This window comes from Pelodiscus sinensis, chromosome 1, assembly GCF_049634645.1.
Source record: "Pelodiscus sinensis isolate JC-2024 chromosome 1, ASM4963464v1, whole genome shotgun sequence".
In the NCBI taxonomy this organism is placed as follows: Eukaryota; Metazoa; Chordata; order Testudines; family Trionychidae; genus Pelodiscus; species Pelodiscus sinensis.
This window is the reverse complement of record NC_134711.1, coordinates 160,879,291-160,907,197: the sequence shown is the minus strand read 5'-3', so window position 1 is coordinate 160,907,197 and position 27,907 is coordinate 160,879,291. Positions and strand designations below refer to the sequence as shown.

At 41.2% G+C, this 27,907-nt stretch overlaps 1 protein-coding gene across 3 annotated transcripts in view; it reads right to left on the bottom strand.

Moving 5' to 3' along the window:
- Positions 1–803: 803 nt before the first annotated feature.
- EPHA6 (EPH receptor A6) overlaps positions 804–27,907 on the bottom strand; it is an 842,774-nt gene continuing 815,670 nt past the window's right edge. For all 3 annotated transcript variants that reach the window (XM_075908927.1, XM_075908942.1, XM_075908935.1), the window contains 3 exons: positions 23,622–23,815; positions 16,695–16,844; positions 804–13,113 (listed from right to left, as the gene is read on the bottom strand). In XM_075908927.1, coding sequence (XP_075765042.1) covers positions 12,999–13,113; positions 16,695–16,844; positions 23,622–23,815 — 459 coding nt within the window. In that variant the 3' untranslated portion in view covers positions 804–12,998. The remainder of the gene's footprint in view (positions 13,114–16,694; positions 16,845–23,621; positions 23,816–27,907) is intronic.

Here is a 27,907-nt window from a genome sequence, read left to right as displayed (position 1 = left end):
AACCTGTATTTTGTCTTATTACATATTCCTTTCTTCATGATTCCCAATATTCTATTAGCTTTTTAGTTTTTAGACTGACGTGCACATTGAGCAGATGTTTTCAGGGAACTATCCACAGTGATTCCAAGATCTCTTTCTTGAGTGGTAACAGCTATTTTAGACCCCATCATTTTTGTATCTATAGTTAGGATTATATTCTTCCATGTACATTACTTTGCATTTATGAACTCTGAATTGTATCTGCCCTTGTGTTGCCCAATCACCCAGTTTTGTGAGATCCCTTTGTAACACTTTGCAGTCACCTTTGGATTCGTCACTGTTTACCCCTTTTTCAGGAACATTTATGAGAAGTTTAACAGCAGTGGTCCAAATTCAGATCCCTGGAGCACAACTCTCATTCCCATTCCACAATGTTTTTATGATGATCTAATGATCCTTCAATTGCTTGAATGCACAGCCTTTTGTTATTCTTAATCACCCTGCCTCCCTCTTTTTATAATGAGGGCAAAGCTGCAAGCAGATCAAACTGTTGCATTTAAGAACTGCCTCTGGAGCTACGGCATGGGCTTTAAGCAGACCTCAAGTATGAAATCCAGAGATCCAAACTTCAGGGGGGCTCCTGCCCCGTTAGCCTCCCATAGTGACATGTGTACTAGAGTTACATTGAATAGGAACCATTCCTTGTTAAGGACCTCGTAAAGTATCCCAAAAATTAGAAGTTTTACACATATCTCACATATGTTTTAGTGTATATCATAAGCATAAGTTAAGGTAAAACAAAAAGCATGAACTCAGAGATAACCACCAGTACTATAACTTTTATTTGCTAATAAATATCTTAATAAACAGGCATACCCCATCTGTAAGACCTGGTAATGCCTCTTAGGAAATCATAGAAAAATAAAATACAATAATAGTCAGTAACTTGTACTTTGTACAAAAATCTTATTATGTTGCTCAGCAGGTAGCTTTGCCAAACCCCATATTCATTTTGCAAATAGATGGCATATGTAATGCAATTCATCTTAAAAACTCCCCAGTTTTGAGAGCTGAGCAGTCTATTACACAATTAATTTATAGGCATGCCAGCATATGAAAATTTACATGGAACATTATATCTCCATAATAGTAGATTTAATAAAACGGAAAATAATAATACCACCTTCAAGTAAATATGAACTACTTTACTTCTGGTGTAAAGTACATAGTTGGGATAGAAGCTAATTTAAATTTTCTATTTCATAGTTATTCCTACAACACTGTTATATCTTGAGAAAAACCAAAATGCATTTGGAACTATGTGGGAGGCATATTACACCAAGAAAGGTAATTTTGAAAGGTGAGGAAGTCCCAAGAGGAAGATAACTATGCCAGCTGTGAAATGTTCTGTGTCTCAGAAATGTTAGCTCTCACTTGCTGTTTGCAGTATGAAACAGGCACATTTTTCAGTGTTCAAAATCATTGAATGGCACAACTTAAAGATACAACATCCAAGGGCCACATTTGTATGGGAAAAAAGGTGAGTTAGATACAGGTAGTTTTCAATGGTCAAATGTATCTCTAAGGAGAAAGGAAGCAATGCCAAAACACAAGTGTTAGATGGGGTATATATAAACAGGTGGTTTTCAGAATATCGATAAAAGATTTGTGCAGAGGCCATTGTTTATTGTAAAATATTTTTCAAGTCTGCTTATACTGTAACTTTAGATGTCCTCTAGCTTTTAAGTTTTGACACAGCTGTTTATATATTGCCTAAAATGTCTGTCATCAAATATATATTTATATATACACATACGTCAATACATTTTATGGCTATGCTAGAATAGCAAACTATGATGAGCAGTCATATTTAATCATGTACAACCTAATTTCACAGCAAAGACAAGATTAAAAACCCCTTTGAATTCATATATGTTTAAATCCCAATACACAGAATTAGAGGCTATCCTGAGAAAACATACTAAGCATAAATAGAAAGACCACTACCTTCCATGTCAAAATTAAAACTAATATTTTGTGGGTAACAACTATGTTTTCTGTATATTTTCTCTAAATAGAAATAGCATATTTTTAAAAATAATCTTAAAGATAAAATTAGATAAAGTAGAATTATTGCTATCTTTGATCAAATTAAAATTGCTTTACTAGAAGATTCCATTGCCAATAGGTAAATGTAGTCTCACAGCCAGATTTTCAACATCACAAGACCTTTTTTTTTCTGCTGCATGGGAATGTTTTCAAAGTAGTTTTGTGCTTCCGCAAACTACACACATGATTTTCAAGAGGTGCAGAGTGCCTGCCAGTCCTATTGAAGTCAATAGGAATTACAGGTGCACAGCACCTGTCAGAATTGGGCCATATGTTTGCTGGTTTTATAGGTTTTCAATCACAGTGGTAATAATGTCCATGACGTATTCTGTACTACTAAACTAGTTGGGGGTTTTGACACTGACTTCAATTGGAACAGGAACGAAGCCTTAGCTAAAAATTGAGGACCACATTCATCCTCACAGTAGTAACTTTTATTGGAGTTATCCCAGGGACAAATGGTGCCATCACAGTCTGAGAGTGGTCCTTTGCTTCCATGATAAGCGTTGCTGTAAATTATAGAAGGCCCTAAAACAATATGTAGTTTTAAATGAAAAGGTTCTGGTGGTTCCAGTTTGACTCACTCTTTTGAGGAGTGGGGACAGAAAAGGCATTCTGTCATAGGCTCTACTAATGGATGATAGATGATTGCCTTAGGAATTTTCAAAAGCAGGTGATCACAAGGAAATATGGGTTTGACTCAGGAGTCCAATAAAGAGTCCAATAAAGAGGGCTGTCAAGTTATTAAAATTAATTGCAATTAATCACACAATTAAAAATTATTAAGCAATAATAGAAACCCATCTATTTAAATATTCTTAAGACTTGAGTTGAATAATATAGCTATTTTTTAGAAGTTTCACATTGGTCTTTTCTTTGCATTTTGTCAAATCTGCAGTGAAAGTGTTTTTAAAATGAACGTGCTGGGTCATCATCTGAGAGTGCTATTACATGAAATATATGGCAGAATGTGGATAAAACAGCAGGAAATATACAGTTGTCCTCCAAGGAGTTCAGTCATAAATTTAATTAATGCATTTTTTAACAAGCATCATCAGCATGGAAGCACATCATCTGGAAAGGTAACTAAAGCATGAAGAGACATATGAATGTTTAGCATATTTTCCACGTAAATACCTTGCAATGCAGCTACAAAAGTGCCATGTGAATGTCTGTTCTCACTTTCAGGTTACATTATGAATAAGAAGGGGGCAGCATTAGCTCCCATAAATGTAAACACTTTTCTTTCTCTTATTATGCGTCTACTTATTATGCGTATCTTATTTTGATGCTATTTGAAATAGCTTATTTCGTCATTTGACCCTGTCTGCACAACACCAAATTTCGAAATAAAGCACTATTCTAAAACGTACCTTACTCCTCATAGAATGAGGTTTACAGAGATGTCAGAATAGCGAGCCTGAAATAATGGGCTTGCCGTGAAGACACGGGATAGCTATTTCGGATACTCCGGTATCCGAAATAGCATTGCAGTGTAGACATAGCCTTAGAGATTGGCTATACAAGGACTGAGTAGACTTGTAGGATCTAAGGTATTACATTCTTTTATAGTTGAATGTAGTTATGTAACAAAAAAAATCTATATTTGTAAGTTGCATTTTCACAATAAAGAGACTGCACTATAATACTTGTTGAGGTGAGTTGAATAATACTATTTCTTTTATCATTTCTACAGTGTAAATATTTGTAATAAAATAATATGAAGTGATCACTGTACGTTTTTATTCTGTGTTGAAACTGAAATTGATATATTTGAAAATGTTGAAAAAACATCCAAAATATTTAATACATTTCAATTGGTATTTCTGTTGTTTAACAATGCAGTTAAAACTGCAATTAATAGCGATTAATTTTTCAAAGTTAATTGCATACGTTAACTGAGATTGATTGACAACCCTAATTTTTATTTTCTCTTTACAGTAAAACCTGTGTTATCCGGCACACTCGGGGATTAGGGCGTTCCGGTTATCCAAAAATTCCGGTGATCTGAGGGTCCCATCACCCTAGGAAAAACCAATGGACAATAATAGTAAAACTCAAGTTTTTAATATTGGTAGTTTTGTAGTGTAAGGCAGCTGGTCTCACATTTCTATTTTGAGTTAAAGATGATTAGTACTTCTTAAATAAAAAATTGTTAAGCCAATCACGGTAAACCAAGCCAGGCTGTGCACCTGAAGATGTGACAGTACTGTGGTTGGGAGCAATGCCGATTAACAAAGTTTTCTGGTTAACAAAGTGCCAAATAACAAAGGTTTCACTGTATTTGTAACAGCACTTTTCCTTAACTGACATCAAAACCATGCTAAATGATTTTAAACCTATCACAGTGCAATAAGGTTTTTTTTAATCATTGGAAATATCTGTAACATACAGAGAGGAAACAGAAACTACTACAGAGAGAAAAATTGCCAGTAAGGAGTAATATTAAGAAGAATAGATCATAGATTGTCAAGGCATGCATCACCTTAGGGAGGTAAAAAAACAAGATAAAGAATTACTGTATGAACTTTTGCATTGGGTTGGTAGGTTCTGTTTATTTGAGGTGATTTTCTTCTAAACTGGATAAATTAACTTGTGGATATTATTTCTCAGGAGATAAAGTTACAGAATTTCTAGATGTACTCCTGTATGCAGTACATTATTTGAAGGTTTTTTTTAAAGCAGTATTTATTATGGGCTAAATTAGGGTAGACCACTTCAGGTACATGAACAGGACAAAGGGAGTACAGAGAGCATCCCTTCCCTTCCTGCCTGCCCCTCCAGATCTCAGCTCTGTCATACAGGAAGCAACCATAAGGTAGCTTCTAACACAGCGGTAAGGCAATAATTCTAGATGGAGGGGCACTACAGAAATTTCTGAAGTGGCCCTGAAGTGGAATGGGCAGGGCCTCAGGCAAAAGGGGCGGGGCCAGGACATTTCCATGCTTCTCTGCCCACAAACCCTGATTGGCCTGGGGTGGGGGGGTATGCATGAAGTCTTTGTCTCCCACCCTCACCAGAGAGAACCACCAGATGTTCTGAACTGCTGGCAGTTCCCTCTAGGTGCCTGCACCCCTGGTGGCAGAAAGAGACTGCGTGTTCCCTCTAGCCCCAGGTTAATCAGGGCCTGGGGACACAGGGAGCGCAGGAAGTCTCTCACTCCTTGCCCCCACCCTGCAAGGGGGCGCCACGCACAGAGTCAATGCCAGCTGTTCAGTTAACTGCCCCTCTGATTGGTCTGGGGGCATGGAGAGTGTAAAAAGTCTCTCGCTGCCTGCCCCTACCCTGCAAGGGGCACACGGTGCTTAGAGTCAACCCTGGCAGTTGACTCTAAGCACTGCTCGCCCCTGGCAGGGGAAGAGACTACTTTGCATACTGATTGGCCTGGGGGTGAGGGAGCGGTGGAGTGTCCACAGGCCAGATCAACCCGCTTGGCGGGCCAGATCCAGTATATGGAGGCATGTTTGCCCACCCCTGTTCTAATACTTCCTGAACTAGTATCACAACTGGTTATACTCAGTGTCTTCTTTCCACCTTCAATTAGTGTATCTTTTCCTTTTTGCACATCAATCCCCTACCTCTAAAGGCCTGATCCAGAGCCCATTTCAATCAATTGACATATTTTCACTGGTTAAAATGGAATTTGGAGAAGGCCCCAACTGAGAGTGTCCCATGTCTTGTATATATCAACAAAGAATTAACAACAAGTCCTGTTTACATCGCAAAAGAGTACGGTTATGGTTACTAATATAAGTCTGGCCTTTAGCAACAATTGAACAATATTAATAGAGGGGAAAAATACCCATTTGTGGTGTTTAGACTGATCATTATATGTATAATATACTTTGAACCTCATGCTCCCCTGATGGAACTTAATGACAAAACTTCCATTCACTTCAGTTATGAGCAAGACTGTACCCCACTGACATTTTCCTACTGTCCCACAAACTTCAGATCATCACACAATTACCTCAGGAACTACCTCATTACAAGATTCTACTCTGCAATACATTATTCTTTCTAGAGGTGTTTTAGATGCATTAGATCAAGTAGATGGAAACGTTTCCTTAACTGTACATTCTACAGCACTGAACCTGCAGTTAGTGCTCAATAGCCAGCATACTACGTAATCAAATTATCTTAGTGTGATAGTATTATGAAAATATATTACTTCACTTAGGCTGATTTGAAGCACACTATCTTCATATTCACAACCAGAAATGAGACACCATCAAAAACCTTGGTTTCCAGTTTGGCATTTCCCAAACTTTGAGTGTGTTAGGTTCCAGGGTTCAGGTTGTCTAGGGTCTAGTCACTACAGTATATGGCTTACATTTAAATAAAGTTTTCTTCCTATGTTGTCTAGGGCCTAGTCACTATACGGTTTACATTTAAATAAAGTTCTGAACTTCTCCAAAGTTTAGGAGTTTGAGTGGATCCAGGATTTTGGTTTGATTTTCTCCCTGCTTCATATATGCTAGGCCCACTAAATCATCACTGATGAAGAGGCCTTGGTATGTATCCATTAATTTTTTATTAGTAAATTTGGAAAATTAGCTAACTTCCTGTTGTGCATCTAAAAGGAGAATAGTCACAGAAACAAATGACATTTCCTAAATAAAGATAGCCAGGAATCAACCAAAATCTTTGACATATAAAAGAAAGATATAATCAGAAGATTTTGTAAGAAAGCCACACAGATTAGACCTCTACTCAAATAAACAAAAAATGTATAGAAGTTGAAATGATTTTGGGATGAGTTTTTTTACTATAAAGTTTTCTTAGTTTCTCAGGAAATTATACAGGGATATTAGAAGATGTCTGTGTGGAACAGAGGAAGAGTTGAGAAATCTTTTGCAATAAGGGAAAATTAAGAGATATTATTACAGAACATCTTAAAAACAAACAGAGATAGTCTTATGTGAACTGGTGTCATATTATTTAATATAATAAAATAAGAAAATTGATTTGTAATCTCTCAGAGTTTACTGGTTTTTAAAACCAAATGTTATTACCATAATAAGCTTTTGTCTATTATCTTTTCTAAATATGAATTCCTCCTGTTGAAAATATCTGGTAAGTATCACTGCCTTGAGACTTTCCCTTAAATTATCTGGAAGTAGGAGGATGAGATCCTATAAGATGACAATTAAAAGAGAATAATTGATACTGTATAAGCATTTTGGGGTATTACAACAGGAGATCTCAGCCTTTATTTTATAATATGGACCAAATCTTAATCAAGAGACTGACTCAAGAACACATCCCCTCTCATTCATCCCCACAGCAACTATTCACATGGGAAAGTTAAATATTTTTAATGTGATTTAGTGACTGGAATTAGGACAAAGGCCAATATTATATGACCAGCCATCTCTCCATAGATTGCAGTTTCAAAACCACTCTTCTGCACTTCTTAATATATTTGCTTTGGGATGTACATTTTCATATAAGGCGGCAGGAACTATACACACATAATTCACACTGGCTAAAATTTTTAAAGCTGACTGGGGGGATTTAGCTACACAAATCCAATTAATTTCACAAAAGTTGTATAATTAAATTCAGTAGTCCACTTTAAAAATCTCTATTACAGTACACACACACACTTTTTTATAGCCATACTGTAATCTGTTTAGTCTGTAATACGAGGACCTAAATGACACCATAATATTTTTGTCTGAACAGCATGTACTACTACCTGCAAAATATTATATGTGATGGATGAAGAAATTTGTGGATTCCAAATGCATAGAATACGTTTTTTGGGCAAGTGTTTTGTTTCTCTTATAGGGCACTTCAGTAGGATTTAAAAGTGCACTAAATGGGGATTTGGGGATTTCTTTGTTAGAAGACAATCCCCTGATAATATAAGCAAGTGTAGCCAGCTCAGTTGCTATCTGCTTTCTCCCAGTCAGTGCAGAGGGTATTCCAAGTTGAGTTAGATTCATGAGGGCATTTGGCCAGTGTGCTATGCTACAGCAATCCCCAGATGCCTGTATGGCCTCTATGTGGGACCATTCCAAGCAATACAAATTACTTGCAACTACTCTAACTTCTGCTGGGAGCCAGTTGCACTATCAGCTAACCCCAGGATGGGTAAGGGGAGAAGGCTGGAAGTTATTTTAGAACCACATGTGGGCCTGTTTCCTATTGCACTGACAATAAGCTTGGTGCAGCTAATGATTCTGTCCATTATATCTAAAGAAACAGAAACAGATAACTCTAAATTAATGATTAACAAAATACTTCAGTGAGCCATGTTTAAGTGAGGATCAGTGAGCGGATGTCTACCAATGTTTAGGACCAACCGAAAGGTTGGTAATCCAAAGCAAAAAATCTGATCATAATTCATGCATTTTGAATTTGTTTGAATCTTCTATTTTCATATGTTGTCATAAAGTCCCATTTGGTGGCTTAGAATAAACATAATATTTACAACTGAAGCCTACATTTGAGCCGCAATTAACCATGTATAATTTATGTTGAAGAAAAACAGAACAAAGGCAACATATTCATTAGGACCAATTTAAACACATTTCTCCTAATTTCCTTTCCTTTTATCTCATAACCTCTCATGTTCGCAATTAAGATAATGCTACCTATCGTGAGCAAGTATCTCAGGGATAGAATATATTATAGACCCTGGCTTCTGTAGTTACCTCATTTCAGGTAAACTGCCAGTACTATAGACTAGGGATGAAATTCATCCCTTTGCAGAGGGCCAGTGCAAGAGCTGTATACTATCCAAGTATCATCTGAATCCTATTTTGCAAGCTTAAATGGCGCAAAGAAGCTAGGTGGGTCAGTTGCAGATGAATGTATTTCATTCTAGATTAATGAAAATAAAATCAGTGAGACGAAGGTATGTGAAGACTTCACCTATAAACTACTGTCAGTACATTTTCCTATGCCCACATTTTAATATAAATGTTTGCACTAGCCTGTCTAACATTCCCTTTATTATGTGCATTTTCAAAAACAGTTTTGGCTACTGAATAGTGTGTATTGAGAGCTTAGATTTTTAAGAATAGCTTAATAAATCAGTTTAATATTAACTGCATAACTAACAGCAGCTAATTTTCATCTGGAAAAGCAGCCATCCATTTTAGTGGAAGCTGCTGGTAATGTTGTGCATACATTTGTAACTGCACAGAAATGTACACATTTGAAAAGACAACACTAGCAAATTACAAAAAACCCAAACCTCACAACATTTCTTTTGTATGTTGAAACAATGGAGTGGGCATCATGTTCAACAAGAGTTAAAAATGCAGTTTCTAAAGCTGGGGAAATGCAAGTTTGATGAAGATCACTATTACGAAAGAGTTATGCACCATCACCACAACCTAAAATCATCTGTAGAAACCCAGAAACTCTGGGAGATGATCTGTAGGGTTTTTTCCCCTCAGGTAAATGTTTTCACCAAAAAAAAAAAAAATTCTCTTTCTTGCCTTCCATGGTTACTTCAACTCTTGTTTTTATGAAAATATATTTGATTAATACATGTTTTAATATTATATTTGTTCTATTTAAAATATAATTTCAAAACTGTGATAAATCTGGAAATAAATTTCCATGAGACATATCCAGGTTAACTTATATTTAACATGCTGCTTTGCACCCATTCTTCCAAAAATGAACAAATGTGCATATAAGCACATGGATGCACCCAGATGGTTTGGATTAACTCAGAGTAATTTTTGAACATGCCATAACAAGTTCTTACCTCCAATTCCTTATTACATATTTAAAAAGCTACTTAAAAAGATCTTTTCCCAATCTGACACGTTGATGGAGATGGAAGCAATGACAGGCAACAGGGAAAGCAAAGCAATAAAGGAAAATAAACTTTTCGATTTGACTCTAAAGTTCTTATTAAAAAAAAGGCTTGCAAATGGTAAAAATGGTATGTTTTTTCTGGATAAGAGAACTCTTCAAACAAAAATGTGGAATTTGGGAAGAAATGTATAAGAGAACATAAGAACATAAGAACGGTCATACTGGGTCAGACCAAAGGTCCAGCTAGCCCAGTAGCCTGTCTGCCGACAGTGGCCAACACCAGGTGCCCCAAAGAGGATGGACCGAAGACAATGATCAAGTGATTTGTCTCCTGCCATCCTTCTCCAGCCTCTGACAAACAGAGGCCAGGGACACCATTTCTGTCGCCTGGCTAATAGCCTTTTATAGACCTAACCTCCATGAAATTATCTAGCTTCTCTTTAAACTCTGTTATAGTCCTAGCCTTCACAGCCTCCTCTGGCAAGGAGTTCCACAGGCAAAGAGACAGACTCACAGGCTACGTCTAAACTGGCATGATCTTCCGAAAATGCTTTTAACGGAAAACTTTTCCGTTAAAAGCATTTTCGGAAAAGCACGTCTAGATTGGCAGGATGCTTGTCCGCAAAAGCACTTTTTGCGGAAAAGCGTCCGTGGCCAATCTAGACGCGGCTTTCCGCAAAAAAGCCCCAATTGCCATTTTCGCGATCGGGGCTTTTTTGCGGAAAACAGTACTGTGCTGTCTACACTGGCCCTTTTGTGCAAAAGTTTTTCGGAAAAAGACTTTTGCCTGAACGGGAGCAGCATAGTATTTCCTGAAAAGCACTGACGATCTTACATGAGATCGTCAGTGCTTTTCCGGAAATTCAAGCCGCCAGTGTAGACAGCTGGCAAGTTTTTTGCAAAAGCAGATGATTTTACGGAAAAACTTGCCAGTCTAGACACAGCCAAAGTGAAGAACTAAAGCTAGTTCTATCAAGGGCCCTTGATGCTGGAAACACTCAAACATGTGGTTCTGCTAAGTTCAATGGGGCTTCTCATGTGCATAAAGTTTCTCTTGTGTGTGTGTTTGTGTGACTGGGGTGTAAGCTCTTAAACATAGCAAATTGCCATTAAAGGATACTGGTAAATCTATATCTTTGGGATATCTATTCTCCTATTAGAACTTTAGAAAAACAAAACAAAAAAATTCATCACTATTATTCTGTTAAAATCAGTGAAGTCACACTATCATAAGAGAAAAGTAACAGCAGTGAATCAGACCTAGTGTGTCTTACTCTTTGAAACTAGTTAGAAAGATAAACCTTTCTGAATCATCTCCTGCTCTTTCTTCTCTGCCTTCCATACAACAGCAGCTCTTTCCCAATGTCGAGAAGTATGTTTTTAAAGCTGCAAATTAAGCAATAAATATCATTATGATTACTTAGTCTGATTAATTCATTTTGTAATACACATACATTTTACTGATTGCCCCAAATGAGATTTTTAACTGAAAAATAATAATGTTCCAGTATATAGTAGTTCTACATAAATTTAAACTATGATATACAAATTAACACAAACCTCTGCACCCAGTTTACATGTGACATGCATGTTAATCTGTGCATGGCTGACAGAGCATGCAGACATGCGCTCATTTCATGGTTCACAGTAGCGCATATCCCATGCAAGTTATGAAAATGTAGCCTAGCATATCTATGAAAATCATCTGAATAGAGCATGAAAGCTTTATGTCTTATAGAGGTACAAATATTGTGTTAGGCCTTTGCATCCATTTTCTTGCATGTAAATATGGCTATTAAAGAGTTCTAGTTTTAAAGAGAATTATCTTAGACATCAGTTAGACATTTGTACTAAACGAAGACCAGCTAATAATAACTAGAACTCCATTTCATTGTAGTCTGCTTTTACTTCTAACAGTAAATATATAAAAGTAGACTCAAGGCAACATATTATTACACTGTTATCCTATGCCTTTCTCTCTGCCTACATATAATGTAGTAATTTTAAGCCACACTCTTTCACAGCATAACTTACAGTACTGATTAGTTTGTTTGTGTTCCACTGATCTTTTGTGAATGGTATGGCAGATCTGCTCAGATATGAGGATCTCAGCATCCTTCTAATGGCCGTCCCACAGAACTTATCTAAGCCCTAAAACTACTAAAGTAATGGATATTCTCCTTTAGCTGCAGTAGTAGAGGCCTGCGGTTTTGGAGCAGAAACTCTATAAGTCCACGTCACTGCAGTGTGCAGTTTAGTCGACAACTGAATGTTCTGTGTGACTTAAGAATTGTAACAATAACAGCCTTTCCAAGGGTTACTCACCATGTGGTAGAGGCAGATTTTTAGTATTGAAAAAGGATGAAAAATGGTGGAAAATTCTAATAATGAACCAATTTTGCAACCAACTCTAAAATATAAAGGATAAAAGAATGTCAGATGCTTATACAAATGAATTTAAACCCAGGGCCTCAGAAAGTTTTAACGTTTAGTTCTTTCTCTTTCCCTCCCCAGTTAGTCACACATAACAAGAATTCACTACATGAAATCACTGGTCATTTCTGCAAAGAATTCTAACATTTTCAAGCACCAGCTTACCGGCATTTAAACTATTACAAAGGTAAGGTAACGATATGACCCATACATTTGGATTTAGTTAAGAGATAAAATAAATATTTATGTCAAACTTTTTTTTTTCTGATTGCACATTTGATATTGGAAGCTACATGATCACAAAACATGAAAGAAAGTCAATTACTTTTTGATCTACCATCAACTCTAAATACATCAATAAGGAAGCCACACCAGGCCAAATTGGCTATTACTTTCAAAGAAGTCCATGAAAGTTTCCCAAAAACTGTTATACAAAATTACACATCCATGCTGAGTTATTCACCAGTGTGTAGCAACAGTCTTGCAGTGCGCCGGGATTTTATTGGCAGGTAACTGAAGGAGGAACTATGCAGTGTGATTAAAAATCCACATTGGAAGCATTAACATAAAAGTATGTTTTTATAGTCTGAACGGGAGACTGTAGTTCTTGAATTTGGGAGAAACACAAGGAAGGAATGAGAATATCTTCCATTTTAGAAATGCTGAGGCACAAAACACAGTTTCTTCTAGCACTTTCATACATGAAATCCTTTCTCCTGTATGTGCATCATGTGTAATCGCAAAGTCTGTAAACTGCTCACTATTCGTCTCTGATGTCCAATGAGTACAACTCCAATTCTCCTAATGTCACTGTAAGATAAAGAAAGGTTAAAATTCATCTTGGATGCATGTCAAGGATTCTAATTGCTTCCATGTATTGCTCAGAACTAATGTAATTCTTGATTAGAATTTTTGTCTGTCTTGATTAGCATATACAAAAATGCTCTAAATGTGCAGGCATTCAAAGGTACAGCCACCTATTCTGTATTTGTATAGGCAACCATTTAGAAAATCACATCTCATAGCTAGGGTATAGGGTTTTTTTGCTGTATCTTGAAGGGTCAAAAATCCTTCTCCTAGCCCCTAGACACAAGTCTGAGAAGCAGGAAGAGAAAAGGAACCTCCACAGGATAGGAGGAGGGAAGAAATTTTTGTCACCCAGCTGCAGAGACAAGCAAAACCACTTTACGTTTACTAGTGCAGCTGATGCAGCACTTTTGCTGCTTGAGGAAGAGGAAAGGCGAAGACCAACAGTTGTAGAGTTACACTGTAGAAAATGAACAGCTCTGCCTATGTTTCTCTCCCAGTCTACTTCTACAATAGGCAGATGCAAAGGAAACACCATGAAGTATCCTGTTACTTCACTGTAGGAAGCACCATGGGCAGCCGATATGGTAGGCAGGGGGCAGCCCGGTCTTCCCAAACCGCCTGCCTGGCTCCACCCATTCTCCATCCCCAGAATGCCTGTAGTAGGCATTCAGGGGGCGGAGTTTTGTTGCCCCCAAGCACTTGCTCTCCCTGTGCTCCGAAGCCAGGAAGGATGGGCCTGCCCACTTTCCTTCCTCCCCATGCTCTGGGGCTGGGAGGCAGATCACGAGACAGGTGGGTGGCACCTGGCCCCAGGGCATGCTCTGGGGCCGGGGAAGCTTGGGTCCTATACTGTCCACCCTCCCCATGCTCTGGGGCTGGGAAGGCTTGGGCCGAGTACCACCCCATCTCCCCGTGATGGGTGTGTGGCCTAGTCGGAAGGAGTGGGACTGGGGGTGGCACTAAGGGCTTGCCTCCCCCAGCCCTACCTTCACCCACTGCCCATCAGAACCTCCCAAGAATTCAGCACCATGTATGGATGAGAAGGACTGTCTTTGATCCTTTAATGACAAATGGGAAGAGCTGGTAGATGCTAATAATTAAAAAGAGTAGTAAAGTTAGTTATGATTTGGTCACAAATCTTCACCCAATAAAAACCTGCAAACAGTAGACAAGTTCTGAGTTGTTTAAACCAAATGTTAAACATTAGGACAAAAGAGTAATTTATGTAGCTCGTGTCAATCTCCAGAGGCAAGAACAGCATTAAAAAAAATATGAAGTACAATACAACTTTCAGAAAACCAGTTGTCATGGCCCCCTACGCTTTATGAAAATTGTCTTATAAATATGCATAACTCAAAGATGCTTTATGCAAAACAGGATGTGTAACATTTTTAAAGTTATAGTGTGCTGAATCTGTATATCCTATTTTTGTGCATATATTATTCTTGTATGTGAAGTTAGGAATATGAAGTATGAATCTGTTTTAAATCTAAATATACTCCTGAGGGCCATTAGGGATACTTTATTAACTTAATGGCTCAGTATTCAAACAATGATGTGTGAATGGCTATATTTTTCCTGCAAGTCCAAACTGTGATTGGTTCTAGAAAGACACCTGGACAGTCCATCATGTACTAGAATCCATCTTGAATCTTGTCTTTTTACACATGGGTGGGGACACTGCACAAAGAGTTCCCACCTTGGGGAAAATTCTATTTAAGAAATGGAAAGCAATCTGGTCTTTGTCTTCAGCTTGCCTTTGAAACTGCCTCCCTCACCCTATGAGAATACTCATGAAGAAACCTGAAAACAAAGAACTCTAAAGAACTCTGAAAAGCTGCAGACGCAGGCCAGAGTAAAGATCAACTCTGACTTGAAACATTTTACGTGAAATAAGAACAACTGTTTAGTGTAAAAATTTGCATGTAATAGGTTTCTTAGTGTATTAGAATTAGCTGGTATTTAACTTAACTTATTTTGATCTATCTGTTTTCACTTTCAATCACTTAAATTCTACTTTTTATATGTAATAAAACAGTTTTGGTTATTATCAAGACCAGAGTAAATAATTGCTACCTGGAAGGGAATAAGCACTGTGAATCTCTCTCTCTCTGATTGATAAAGGGGCCAACATCTTTATGAGCTTTCTCTGTCTAAAACTTTTACATGGGGCAAGACAGATTTATTTGGGGTTTTGGTCCCTTTTGAGAGTTTGTTGCCTGAATCCTCCCAGAAATGAGCTGATTCAGTGTCTGTGTGGCTCTGCAGGGGGGAGGTAACCCTAACTCTGAGCCTCCGCTGGGGGAAACCAGAGCTTCTGGCTCAACACAAGAGGGGTGATTGGGAGCCCCAGAGAGCAGGAAGGCAGGCATCAGTGGCTTGATCACACAGACAATCCTAAGGGGATTTTTGTGATTCAACAGTCACACTAATATTATAAAATTGAGTATAATATATCTCCCTTCACATTCATAATGTGCCACAAAGGGAGGTCTACACTGCCATGTTTTCCAGAAAAACGGCTATTTCCCCAGAAAAACTACATTTACGTTCACACTGCTATTGCGTTTTTTTGACAGAAAGTCGAAAGAACGGAGGGATTTTTCTGATATCAGTAAACCTCTTTCTACGAGGAAGAAGTCTTTTTCCGAAAAAGCTTTTTTGGAAAAAGCCATTCATGGACGCTGAAGAGAGTGTTTTTTCAAAAGAAGAGGCCTCCAGGAAAAAGCACAGGTGCCCTGGTGGCCACTCTGTTCACAGTAATCACAACTGAAATCTGAGACAGCGTCCAATCAATGTGGATGATATCTTTTGAAAAAGCAAATCACTTTTTCGTTGCGCTTTTGCTGTGTAGATGTTCTCTTTTGAAAAAAATGTTTCCAGAAGATATCTTCTGGAAAAGCTTAGTCCGAAAGAAACTTGCAGTCTAGACTAGTCAAAGTGTTGCAAAATATCAAATTAGACACCACCAACAACAGTCATTATTATTCACTGTGCCTGCTCCCATTGAAATCAATCACAAAACTTCAATTACAACAAGAAGTCCTGTGGCACCTTGTAGACTAACAGATTTATTGGAGCATAAGCTTTCAGGGCAAAGACCCACTTTGTCAGATGCAAAACTTCAATTAAGTTTGGTGGAGCAGGATCAAGAACAAAGTCCAACAGTGCACTTGGCAATGCACATAACACAAAAAACATACGATTAGCATACACAACCTGGACCTGATCTTGTTTATAGCAAAGTACATTTTACAGTTGGCTCAATGGGAGCAGATCAAGGCCCCTTTCAACATCCCACATATGCACGTGAATAGTCTCACTGATTTCACATGGTCACACAAAAAGTGTGCAGCAGAACCAGGAATTGAAGCTAGATTTTCTGAGTCCCTTAAGCACAGCATCATCTTTCATTGCCATTTTATGATTGATAGTCTAAATTTTCTTTTATTAGCTGTACTAGGAAAGTAAAAATATACTTTTGTTCCATGCATTTTAGGACTTAAATAGGCTCTTATGTAACTGTTAAATCTGAGCAATTGTAGTTTACCCACTGAACAGATAATATTTTACATACTTACTCAATACTCATTCTTGAAACCACATCCAAAGTTGTGAAACCAGCTGCCATGAAGTTATTTTTATACTGACCCATTTTTATTGAGTCTAACCAATCAACGACTGAAACAAACATAGGATATTCAGGAACTTCACCAGGTGAATCTTGCATTCTAAAGAAACAAAATATAAAAGCTTGTAAAGTCATATAAAAATAAAGCCTGGTTTATTTCAGTAAATATATTTTTTTCTAAGAATTTGACTAGACTAGGGCTATGTCTACACTACAGCCTAAAATGGCAAAACTTATGTCACTCAGGGGACATTCATGTATCATAAAATCCTAGTGCTGGAAGAAACCTCAGGAGGTCATTGAGTCCAGTCCCCTCCCAATGCAGGACCAATCCCAACTAAATCATCCCAGCAAGAACTTTGTCAAGCCCGGACTTAAAAACCTCTAAGGATGGAGATTCTACCATCTCCCTAAGTAACCCATTCCAGGGCCTAACCACCCTTCTAGTAGAATCATAGAATCCTAGGGCTGGAAGAGACCTCAGAAAGTCATCAAGTCCAGCCCCTGCCCAAAGCAGGACCAACCCCAACTAAATCATCCCAGACAGGATTTTGTCAAGCCGAGACTTAAAAACCTCCAGGGATGGAGATTCCACCACCTCCCTAGGTAACCCATTCCAGTACTTCTCCACCCTACTAGTGAAATAGTTTTTTCTAATATCCAACCTAGACCTCACTGTAACATGAGACCATTGCTCCTCGTTCTGCCATATGTCACTACTGTGAACAGCCTTTTTCCATCCTCTTTGGAGCCTCCCTTCAGGAAGTTGAAGGCTGCTATCAAATCCCCCCTCACTCTTCTCTTCTGCAGACTAAATAAGCCTCACAGCTGAGACGGGAATTAGCTGTGCAGCAGCCGCCCCTTAGAAATGCCGCCTCTGCGTGTGTCAAAGGGGCAGTGGACCCTGGGGTGAGCTGGGGACTCCAGCTGATCCCAGGTTCCTAATGTTCTGCCCCTTTGAGGTGCCAGGGTGGTGTTTCCAAGGGGCAATGCAACGCGGAGCCTGGGATCAGCTGAGCACTCCCCTTTGATGTGCCACCACGGCGCTTCAAAGGGGCAGTGCTCCATGGAGTCCAGGGTCAGCTGGGGATTCTAGCTGCTCCTGGGCTCCATGCAGTGCTGTCCCGTTGAAATGCCGTGGCGGCGTTTCGAAGGGAAAGCACACATGATTAATTGCGATTAAATTTTTTAATCGCTTCATGGCCCTAGTATCAGCATATCCTGGATCAAAGGCAACTTGTACCAGGTACCACACTAGCTGGTTACTGTTCTGACTACCTCAGTCCTGAGGAGGCTAACACTCCTGGCAACAATGTTGGGGAAAGCCTCAGGTCCACTGGGTCTGTTCAGCTGGTGCTAGTTTCAATGCACAGAAAACATTTTCAAAGTTTTGAGGCATCCTTAAAGCCTGACAGCATGGAAATTTATGAGGCTTTTAAGTTGGAGCTGGAGAGAGCTATATCCATCAATCCTTCAAAAGCTCATGCTCCAAGTTCAAGCTATTGCTATACCTCATCTGAAGAAGTGGGTTGTGACCATGAAATCTCATGATACCATCAATATTTTTGTTAGTCACCAAGGTGCTACAGGGCCACTCATTGTTTTTTAATTTTTTTTTTAAGTTGCAGACTAACTTGGCTATCCTTCTGATACTATTGCTATACCTGTTAGAAAAGTTAATGCTAGAGCCAATTTCAATGAGCTATGTCCCCTGCCAGCCTAGATGCCTGGAATGCAGGTTTGGAGTGTGGCCTCATTGTCTGCTTCATGAGGAATGCCCTCTGGTGTGTCTCCCTGGAGTTCTAGGTCTGCTTGGAGAAGGACCTGCTGATTTCATAGCATTCTAGGGCCTTCCCCTCGTAGCGGCGAAACTGGCACCTTATTTGCCTGTCCTTTGGCAGCATAACTGCCTCACATGACAAGTAGTTCTTCAAGCCATGGCTGGCTATGGTGACCAGTACTCCAGGCTGAACCGCCCAAATCTGGGACTCTATGGTCCGGCAACATCTGTAGTCCAGCAGGGTCACAGATATTGCTGGACCCAAGAGCCCCAGAGGCCAGGAGCAGGAGCCTGCTGGGGAACCCCCTGTTACTGGTCAGCGGTGCCAGGCAGGCCCAGCAAAATCCTGGCGGCTGTGGGGCAAGGTGGCATCAGGGGAGTACTGGCTGGAGAGTCCCGGGGAACCCCCATCGGCAGCAGGGATGATGGCATCTGAGTGGGGCTGGCAGCACCTGGGCAGCATGCAGGGGAACTCTGGGGGCAACGAGTGGGGCTGCAAGGTGAGATCCCCAGCCTTGGGAGCCCAGGGAGAGAAGCCAGAGAGTAGGGCAGCTAGCAGGGAAGCACTAACCTCCCGTGGTATGGCAAACTCCCCAGTTTGGGACTGCCTAGGTGGCGAGGGTGCTGGACCAGGAAGGTCCAACCTGTACTCACAACTGTTGGAAAATGGTTCCTTTTCCTGCAATATTCACCTGAAACTATTTGACTAAAATAATGAGGCCAACTAATTAGAAGCCAAAGTGGTGAAAAATATGAAGAAGTTGCTCCAAACTGTACTACGCATGGTAGAGAAGGAACTGGGTGTGCCTTGGTGCTCCACTCTTACTCACAGAATGCATGAGGAAGCACAAGATGCATGTGCCACCCTAGTGGATACTGCTGACTAGAAAATTCTCCAGTGCCTGCATGCTGGCCCTGTACACCCTAGCTGTGGAATATGCATATATATTAGTACTTGAGGAAGAATTTAAATTCTTGGAATGAAGATGATGACATAATTTTGAAACCCAGCAAAGCAAAGCAGAGGGTATAAAAACAGATTTAACCTTGGCTATTATGGGAAAATAGCACAGTTAGAATGAAAAAGTGATTCTACTATGCTGGGTAATAAGTTTTACCTTTATCTAAATAGAAAATAGATGAAAAAGGGAATGGCTGTTTATTGCTACATTATTAGGCAATGGTTGCAGCCGCAGCAATACAAATCTAAGGAGCAAATAAGAATTACATTTTATACTTTGATTTTCATGGGATTTTATGTATGGTAATCAACAAAAATAAAAGGATACAGCTAATTCAATCACACTTCTGTCTCAATTTGTTTTAACCTACTACTGTTGAAAGTAAAATTAGAAGATTAGAGAAAACAACATTCTCTATTGTTTTTTATCCCTGTTATTTCCTTTGACTTTGTCCCATGCAGTGGGGAGTGCTCCCAGCTCTGACTGATTTTATGCGTTTGGCAGCACATTGTGTACAATCACTTTGTAAATGATTTTGTCTGTTATTTCACCAGCCTATATGGTTCTTTCACAAAGCACACGTGTGTGGGTGTGTGTACAACAATTTTATAAAATATGAAAAAAATATAGTAAAACCTCAAGAATCAGCAGAGGGACAAGTGCAACACATGAAACTATTTGAAAAGAAACCTAGATTTCAAGTAATAGAGATGTAGCCGTGTTAGTCTAGTCTAACTGAAACAAAAAACAGGACTTTGTAGCACTTTAAAGACTAACAAGGTGGTTTATTTACTAACAAGCTCATCACCTAATAAACCATCTTACTAGATTTCAAGTTGAATAGCGGAAATGTCTTTATAACACTTTGAAGAATCAGGGTTTTGTAATTAACCCCCGCACACCACTTTGAAAATATATTTTCTAAAATGATGGTTTAAAATAAAAATATATTCTGATTTCAATGGGGCAACTTACAGGTAAAACCTATCCTTAGCAAGACTGCACTGATGACTAATGTGGGGAAACAAACTAGCTCCAACTATCACACAAGTCTGGGAAAGAGAAGGAACTGGGTATGGCTTAGCAGCTCCACCCTATGTACTCTCATAGACAGCGGCGGATATAGAGCAGGGCAAGTGGGGCGGCTGCCCTGGGCCCCGTGCTTCAATAGGCCCCATGCTGAGCTGCCGCGCGGGAGCAAGCAGTGGTGCAAGCGGCCGTTTGGGCCCCGCGCTCCCCGTGCAGCATGAGGGTGCAGTGCGGGGCCCAAATGGCTGCTTGTGCAGCTTGCTCCCACCGGGTGGCCCGGCTGAGCGGCTCAGAACTCAGCCGAGTGCCATGGCAGGAGGCGAAGAGCATGACAGAGGCTCCAGGTCCCACCCCCTGGCCGTGTACGTCACCGCCCCACCCCCCTTCGCCTCCTACCATGGCGCTCGGCTGAGTTCTGTGCCACTCATCCGGGCTGCCACGCGGGAGCAAGCAGCGCAAATGGCTGTTTGGGCTCTGCAAGTGAGAGGCAGGAGGGGGAGGAGAAGAAAAAGAGAGAGTGAGAGGCAGGAAGGGGAGAAGAGAAAGAGAGAGACGGAGAGAGAGGCAGGAGGCAGAGGAGAACTGGGGGGGAGGGGGAGAGACGTACACGGCCAGGGGGTGGGACAGAGGAGGAGGAGGAGGAGGAGAGAGAGACAGAAAGAGAAGTGGAGGAGAGACCCGAAAATCCTGTCTTATGACTGGCTATTGGCTAGTTTTTTTAATAACGAACATTTAATATTGATATGTGAAACACGTGTAATGAAGTAATGTAAATACGCAACAGGCAATGGATTGAAACTGATTTGCGCACGCGCTACTATCTGTCAGCTGTGGCTGTGGCGCATGCGCCATGTTACTCACTCCATTTTTTAGAGATAAATAACAATTTTGTAAGTGTAAATTCACCGACAACCCTGAATTATAAAATGACTAGCAGAGTGAGAAACGCAGGTAGAAAATATTTGTCGGGAAGCCAGAAATTAAAAAAAAAAAAACTTGAAGAATGTAATCTCAGTTTAAAAGGTACTATGGAAAAATTGAAACTAATAAAGAATTACTTAGGATCTACTATGAGCCAGGAACGTTTTGTAGGACTTTCGATTATATCGATTGAAAACGACCTGTGTAAAGAAATGGACTTTAATGACATAATTGAAGAATGTGCTGCCAGAAGAGCAAGACAGCTATAATAGACTTAGATATAAATGAAAATTTTTAATTATTAATGCAGAATTTTGTTTAAGAATGACTTACAATATAATTAAAATAAAAATTATCCAACTAAATTAAGTTTCTATCAAATTTACTCAATTCACATTTAATATGAAAATAGCCTTCAATTTGTGCATTTGACACTCTTTTTCTATTTTTTCTCCAAAGGGGGGGCCCCACGAAATTGTGTTGCCCTTGGCCATGCAAAACTCTCATCCGCCCCTGCTCAGAGAATTCACGAGGAGATGAAGGATGCATGTGCCACAGCTCTAAAGCTAGTCTGGGTTCACCTAACAGCCTTTCCTCTCAACCTCAACCTGGGCTGGAGCACTGAGTCACCCTATCCAAAACCTGCAGTAAGGTTCTGAAGTATTAAGAGGTTCAGAGGGCCTTTCACACTAGAGTGAATTTTGCCCTTAATGAATAAGAGTGGGGCCAAATTCATCCATGATATAAATTCACTGATTTCAGTTTACACCTAGAATGACTTTGGCTCACCACGATTATAAAGTGGCCAGCCATTTCTTCAACAGCTCTACACTTACCATCTGCTTTCTTCATGAGCATAATATTACTTGGGAATAGGGAGGAAGCTTTGTATAGTTGTGGAATGGGAATGCCATAGATTTGTTGCATTAATATCCCTCTGCCACTATGGGGAGCATGACTTAGCAAGTACGGAGTTGTGACGGGGCAGAGGCGCCCTGCAGTCTGATCCCCCTGGAAGTTGCCTTCGCGGCGACCCAGGGGTCGGAGCGAGAAGCCCCGGCACCAGCCGCACTACGAGCGGCGGCGTGCGTGCAGGAGCCGGAGGCGCCAGGGACAATCGGGGCGGCCCTAGCGGGGGGCGAGCAGCGGTGTGTCGGGTGTTCCCAGGCTGCGGAAGTGGCAACGTGCCTGCACCCGCCGAGACCACGCCTGACGTCACGCGGGGGGCGGCACCAGATGGCGGGTGCGCTGCCCCGCCAGAAGTAGACCCACGTACAGGGGGCGGAGCCCCTCCACCCCCCGGCCACAAGTGGCGCGGGGATTTAAAAGGCCGGACACGGCTGCCCGAGGAGGAGGTGGACCCAAACTGCGGAGGTAAGCCCCCACATTGGCAAGACAGTGCAACAGGGAGAGGAAGCAGCCCAGGGCAGGCGAAGGGAGCCTGAGGGCTGGCGCGTTACGGCAGACGCCCCGCCAGCCGGACCGGATGCCGTAAGCGTACCGAGTCCTTAGGGCCCTGGGCTGGGGTCCGTGAGAGGGGGCGGGCCCGGACCCCCCTCTCCCTGCTACAGGAAGCCCGGAGATCCCTGGTGTTAAAGGGGCCCCCTGGGCCAAGAAGATAGTTGACTGGGGTCACCAGACGGTGAACCTCTGGGTGGGAGAAGCACAAGACTCAGGCAGAGAGTACGGGGTGCCAGTGGACGCCCCGATAGAACCTTTACAGGAGTATAAATAGATTCAGAAGGAAAATACTATAAGGCAATTTACCAACTGTTCATGCACGGTCTGCTATTTCAAATGAAGAGATAGAGCAATGAAGAGAGAAGAAAATTATAGAGGGAATTTAGAAAACAATAGTATAGGACAAACACCAAACAAAAGGTGGAAAAACAGAGACTCATGGAGATCAAAGACTGACAGAGAAAAAACAAAAGAGATAGATGAAAATACTGGACCAAAAAAGAAAACCGGCTATGAATGTGCTTGGGGAAAAAATCTTTTTGTTTGCAATATCACCAGTTTCATTTGATAATAAAATCCACTTTAGAAGAGGCTCAGCATGATTTTAAACACCCAACACTTAAAAGCTAACTGAGCTCGGAGATGTGTCAGGATATCCCTTCCCTACAAAATCCATTGTGGCAGTCATGACTGTATGAGGAAAGAGCACTAAAGCAAGTCTTACACTAGTACATCCTCCACTAGGGTATGAAGGGAGCTGGGATTGCGGATCAATTTGTCTAGAAAGCTGACGATGTCTGTAAACTTCGGCCGGTGGTTTCTCTCTTTTTGCCAGCAGTGAAGCATAAGTTGGTGGAGAGAAGCTGGGCAGCCCATGGGAGCTGGAAGCCTGTAACCTTCTTCTATAGACAGTATAACCTAAACAAAGATAACAGGCATTATTACAGACCATCATATTAAAACACATAAGGACAATATCAAACTAGGAATGCAGACCCAGGATAAATCAAAACTAAGACACACTCATAGTCTAGCAATGTATGCACTTTGGAAGTGCTACATGCCGATTGGATGTAGGCAAGGATTTTGTCATGTGTTCTTTACACTATACTTCATCTCAGACAGAGCCAGCAAAGAACTATTCACAAGAGTGTGTCCCATGCTTCTTGGTGTGAGTCAATTTGTGGGACAGTAAGCAAACAGGACGGGTTTGGTAGGATCACTAGCCATGCCCTTCAAGTAGCCTTAAAGGAAAGAAGAAAGAGAAACAACTTTCTAGTAAGCATCTGTGGAGAAGGAGGAGAGGAGAGAAATAAGAAACATAATTTTCCTCTTCAGCAACCTAGCAGCAGATTTTTTGTTGAATGAAGTCAGGGAGCCAACAAAATAATCTCATATTGATCATCACATACTGATGTGCTCTGATATTTGCATTGTGACACTGCATTAATGCATGCCAATGTCATGCTTTAATGAGACTATCACAGTGCAATGTCTGAGCCTCTGTCTGTAACTTGATCTGATGATAAAGTGGTTCTCCTGCTTGTAGGGTTGCTTGCTTTCTAATCACACAAAACCAAATACCCTTGCTCTGCCCGATCTCTCAGGCCCAGACTCTGTCCTGCCCTTTTTCTGAGGCCCTGCCATTCCACTCACTCCATTCCCACCCCCATCATTCACTCTCTTCCACCTGCATTCACATGCTAATAGTTATCGGGGGGAGGCAAGGAGGTGGGATGTGGGAGGGTCGGGGGCTCCAGCTGGGGGTACAGACTCTGGGGTGGGTCTAGGAATGCGGAGTTTGGGCTGCAGGAGCAGGCTTAGGGTTGCCAGGTGTTTGATATTGACCTGGACAGTCCGGTATTTTCGCCTCCTGTTTGGTAAATGTCCAGTATTTTCTGTTTTTTTCCCCTGCCAGGAGGCAAAAATACCGGACACCTGGCAACCCTATGACACACTCAGCAACTGGGTCCAGCAGGGAAGCTCCCTTCTGGCTTGACCAAGAAAACAAGATGGCCACCAGCAAAAAAGCCTAAAGACCTGAGCAAGGGGAAGCAATGCCTTCCCTGGGGGGTCTTAGGGCTCAACATCTCCTCTTCCTATTCCTATTCTGACTCTGCATGTGTAACCACCACCAAGGTGGATTTGAACCTGGGACCTGGGGAGCTGACTAGAGGGAGACTAGAGATGCCCCGGAAGCAGTGACATCCCTTGGCTGCTTAGGTGTAAGCAGGTAGTGCTACTCGGTGCATGCTGTCTCTTCATGCATGTAGGCACCACTCCCACAGTCTCATTGGATGCGGTGCCAATGGGAGCTGCAGAGATGGCACTTGGAGAGGGGAGGCAGTACACGGAGCCCCCTGGATGCCTTTTTGGCTTGGATCTGCAGGGACATGTCACCATTTCCGAAAGTCACATGGAGTCAGGTAGGGAGCATGGCAGCCCCACCAACTGGACTTTTATGGCACCACCAGGTTCCCTTTTCAATCAAACATTCCAGTCAAAAGAGGACACCTGGCAACCCCACTCTTCAGGACTGAGTATGACCGATCCATACAACGACAGCCATTTTGCAAGGCAGCACAATATAACTTTGTCTTGCACAGCACCTTTCCTAAAAACTGCATTCTAAAATACTTTGTGGGTTCCGTTATGTATTTATTTATAGGAAATATATGCATGTATGTATTTATACATATAAAATTACAGTGTTAGATAAAAGCACCAGGAAAATGAAACTGCAAGAATTGGCAGAGTGGAAGGAAATGCTTTCAACTGAGATTTGAAAAGAAATGGACAGATCTGATACAGAAAAGCTGTTTCATTTAGGGGAAGCTGCAAAGGAGGTGGCTTTGTTTAGTAACTCTGGTGAGATGGCTGAAAGTGACACACGAGAGGAGAGAGGAGGAATGAAAGCAGAAACAGAAACTCTGTTAGAGGTCAGCAAGAGTGAGTTCATGAAAGGTTAAAAAACTAAGACTGGAATGTTTATTAGTTCCTGAAGTAAAAATGAAGCCCGTGGAGCAGCTGAAAGACAAGAATGATGTAGTGATGTGTACATAGAGAAAAAGCAGTAGCTGTTCTGAGGCAACAACCAACAACAAAAAACCCATTTACAATGTCCACTGAAAAGTAAATCACAGTATTTACAACAATACATTGGTCTTTGTGAGAAATATATCTGTTGAAAGTCTGCATTAAAGTGACATTTTATACATTTTAGTTTAATTATACATACACATATGCATTGCCCATATAATCCATACATCAGGCAGAGTGCATGTTATGTTATCTACAATAAAACAGTGCTTTTATAGCACTATCTGTAGCTTCTGTATTTTCAATCTTATTAGCATGGAAGTCTAACTTGCTTGCTTTCTGAATTAGCATTGTTGTCTCTGCTTAACAATGCCTGATGTTTATGCTGCACGCATTATGCTAATGACAGCAATGAAGCTACATTAAAACCTGTATCTCTTTATCTTGTGCTGCAGAGGAGAGAAAGAGCAAGGTAAGTGCACTCAACTGATCCCTCACTGTTAGAAAGGAGAGCTGAGCAACAGAGCATTGCACAGGCAGAGACTGCTTGTGTGCAAACATCATGTGCTCAGAGCCCTCTGGGGAACTGGGATTGTGGTGGGGTAAGTTTTGAACCACTCAGCAGTAGTGCTAGTTGGTAGGCTTTACTCACAAGTTAGCATAATTTGCCGCAGAGATCTTCCAATTTGTAGTTTCTTCTACTTCATACATGCTTATGTGTCACATGCACTGATCAGAGACTAAGCGGGAAGCTGACTGTGATGCCTGAGAACTAGGACAGTGGTTTTCAAGCTCTTCTTCTCATGACCCAGTTGAAGAAAATTGTTGATGCCTGCGATCCAAAATAATTTGACTAGTGTGGGCTTCAAGGTGGGGCTGAGGATGAGAGCTTTGGAGTTAGGACAGGGCTCTGGCTTTCGGGGCATGTCAGTGCTGGGGCAGGAGGGGCTTACCTTGAGCAGCGGGGGTGCTAAGGCAGGCTTCTTGTCTCTCCTGGCATCGCTGACCATGCTGTGCCCCAGAAGCAGCCAGTAGCAGGTTCACAGCCAGTAGCATTGCGGAGCTACTGCTCAGGGCAGGGGCAGTGAATGAAGCTGTGTGCGCTCTCTTTCTCCCCTCCCCCAGAGCCAGGCCTGTTTCTGGCTGCTTCTGTGGCCTAGTGCAGTCTGCAGTGTCAGTGTAGGCAGGTAGCCTGCCTTAGCACATCTACTGGTCACCTGATCTCCCTGCAGCAAGGAGACCCAGTGCCTGACATTCTATGATCCCAGTAGTGGGTCGTGACCCATAGTTTCAAGACCACTGAATGAGGAGAATGTTTCAGAGTGACAAACATGTTGCAACTGTCCCAGAAATTGCAGATGTCAGGCCTTCAATTTCTTGCCGATCATCAGGTTCCATGTGATTAGGAGTCCGGGCCCCCCTCATTCATGCTGTTACCCTTCCTCTTTTCTGGACAAACACTAGATCATTTCCAGGAGGTAGTCCACATGGAAATCTTGAAATTTCCCCCTTCTATGCTTATTTTCGGGGGGGGGGGGGGGGGGGGAATGCTGTCCATAGAGGAGAAAATATCAGCAACTGAAATTACCACAATAGTGGATTATTGATGATTTCGACAGCAACAGACTCTTCAGAACCCTTTCATTCTGCACAATAAGAATGTAGTTTTCCACAACAATTATCAAACACAGTTTTCCCATTAAGCAATATGGCCAACCTAAACTCAGGTTATTAAAGTATTTTTACCACACACCTCACCCCCTGTATCTATATACATAAATAGGTGTTCAAATCTTCCCCTGTATAGAGACAGGTGGATAGAATACATACCACATGCGTGGAATTGATAACTATTGGTAACAATAGGAAAGAAAAGGAACTACTAACTGGACAGAAAAGCCAAGAAAGGGGCTCTGTGAATAAGTGTTTAAGGGCGGTCTTGGTGGTATGGGAAATCCCATTGTCAGGTGC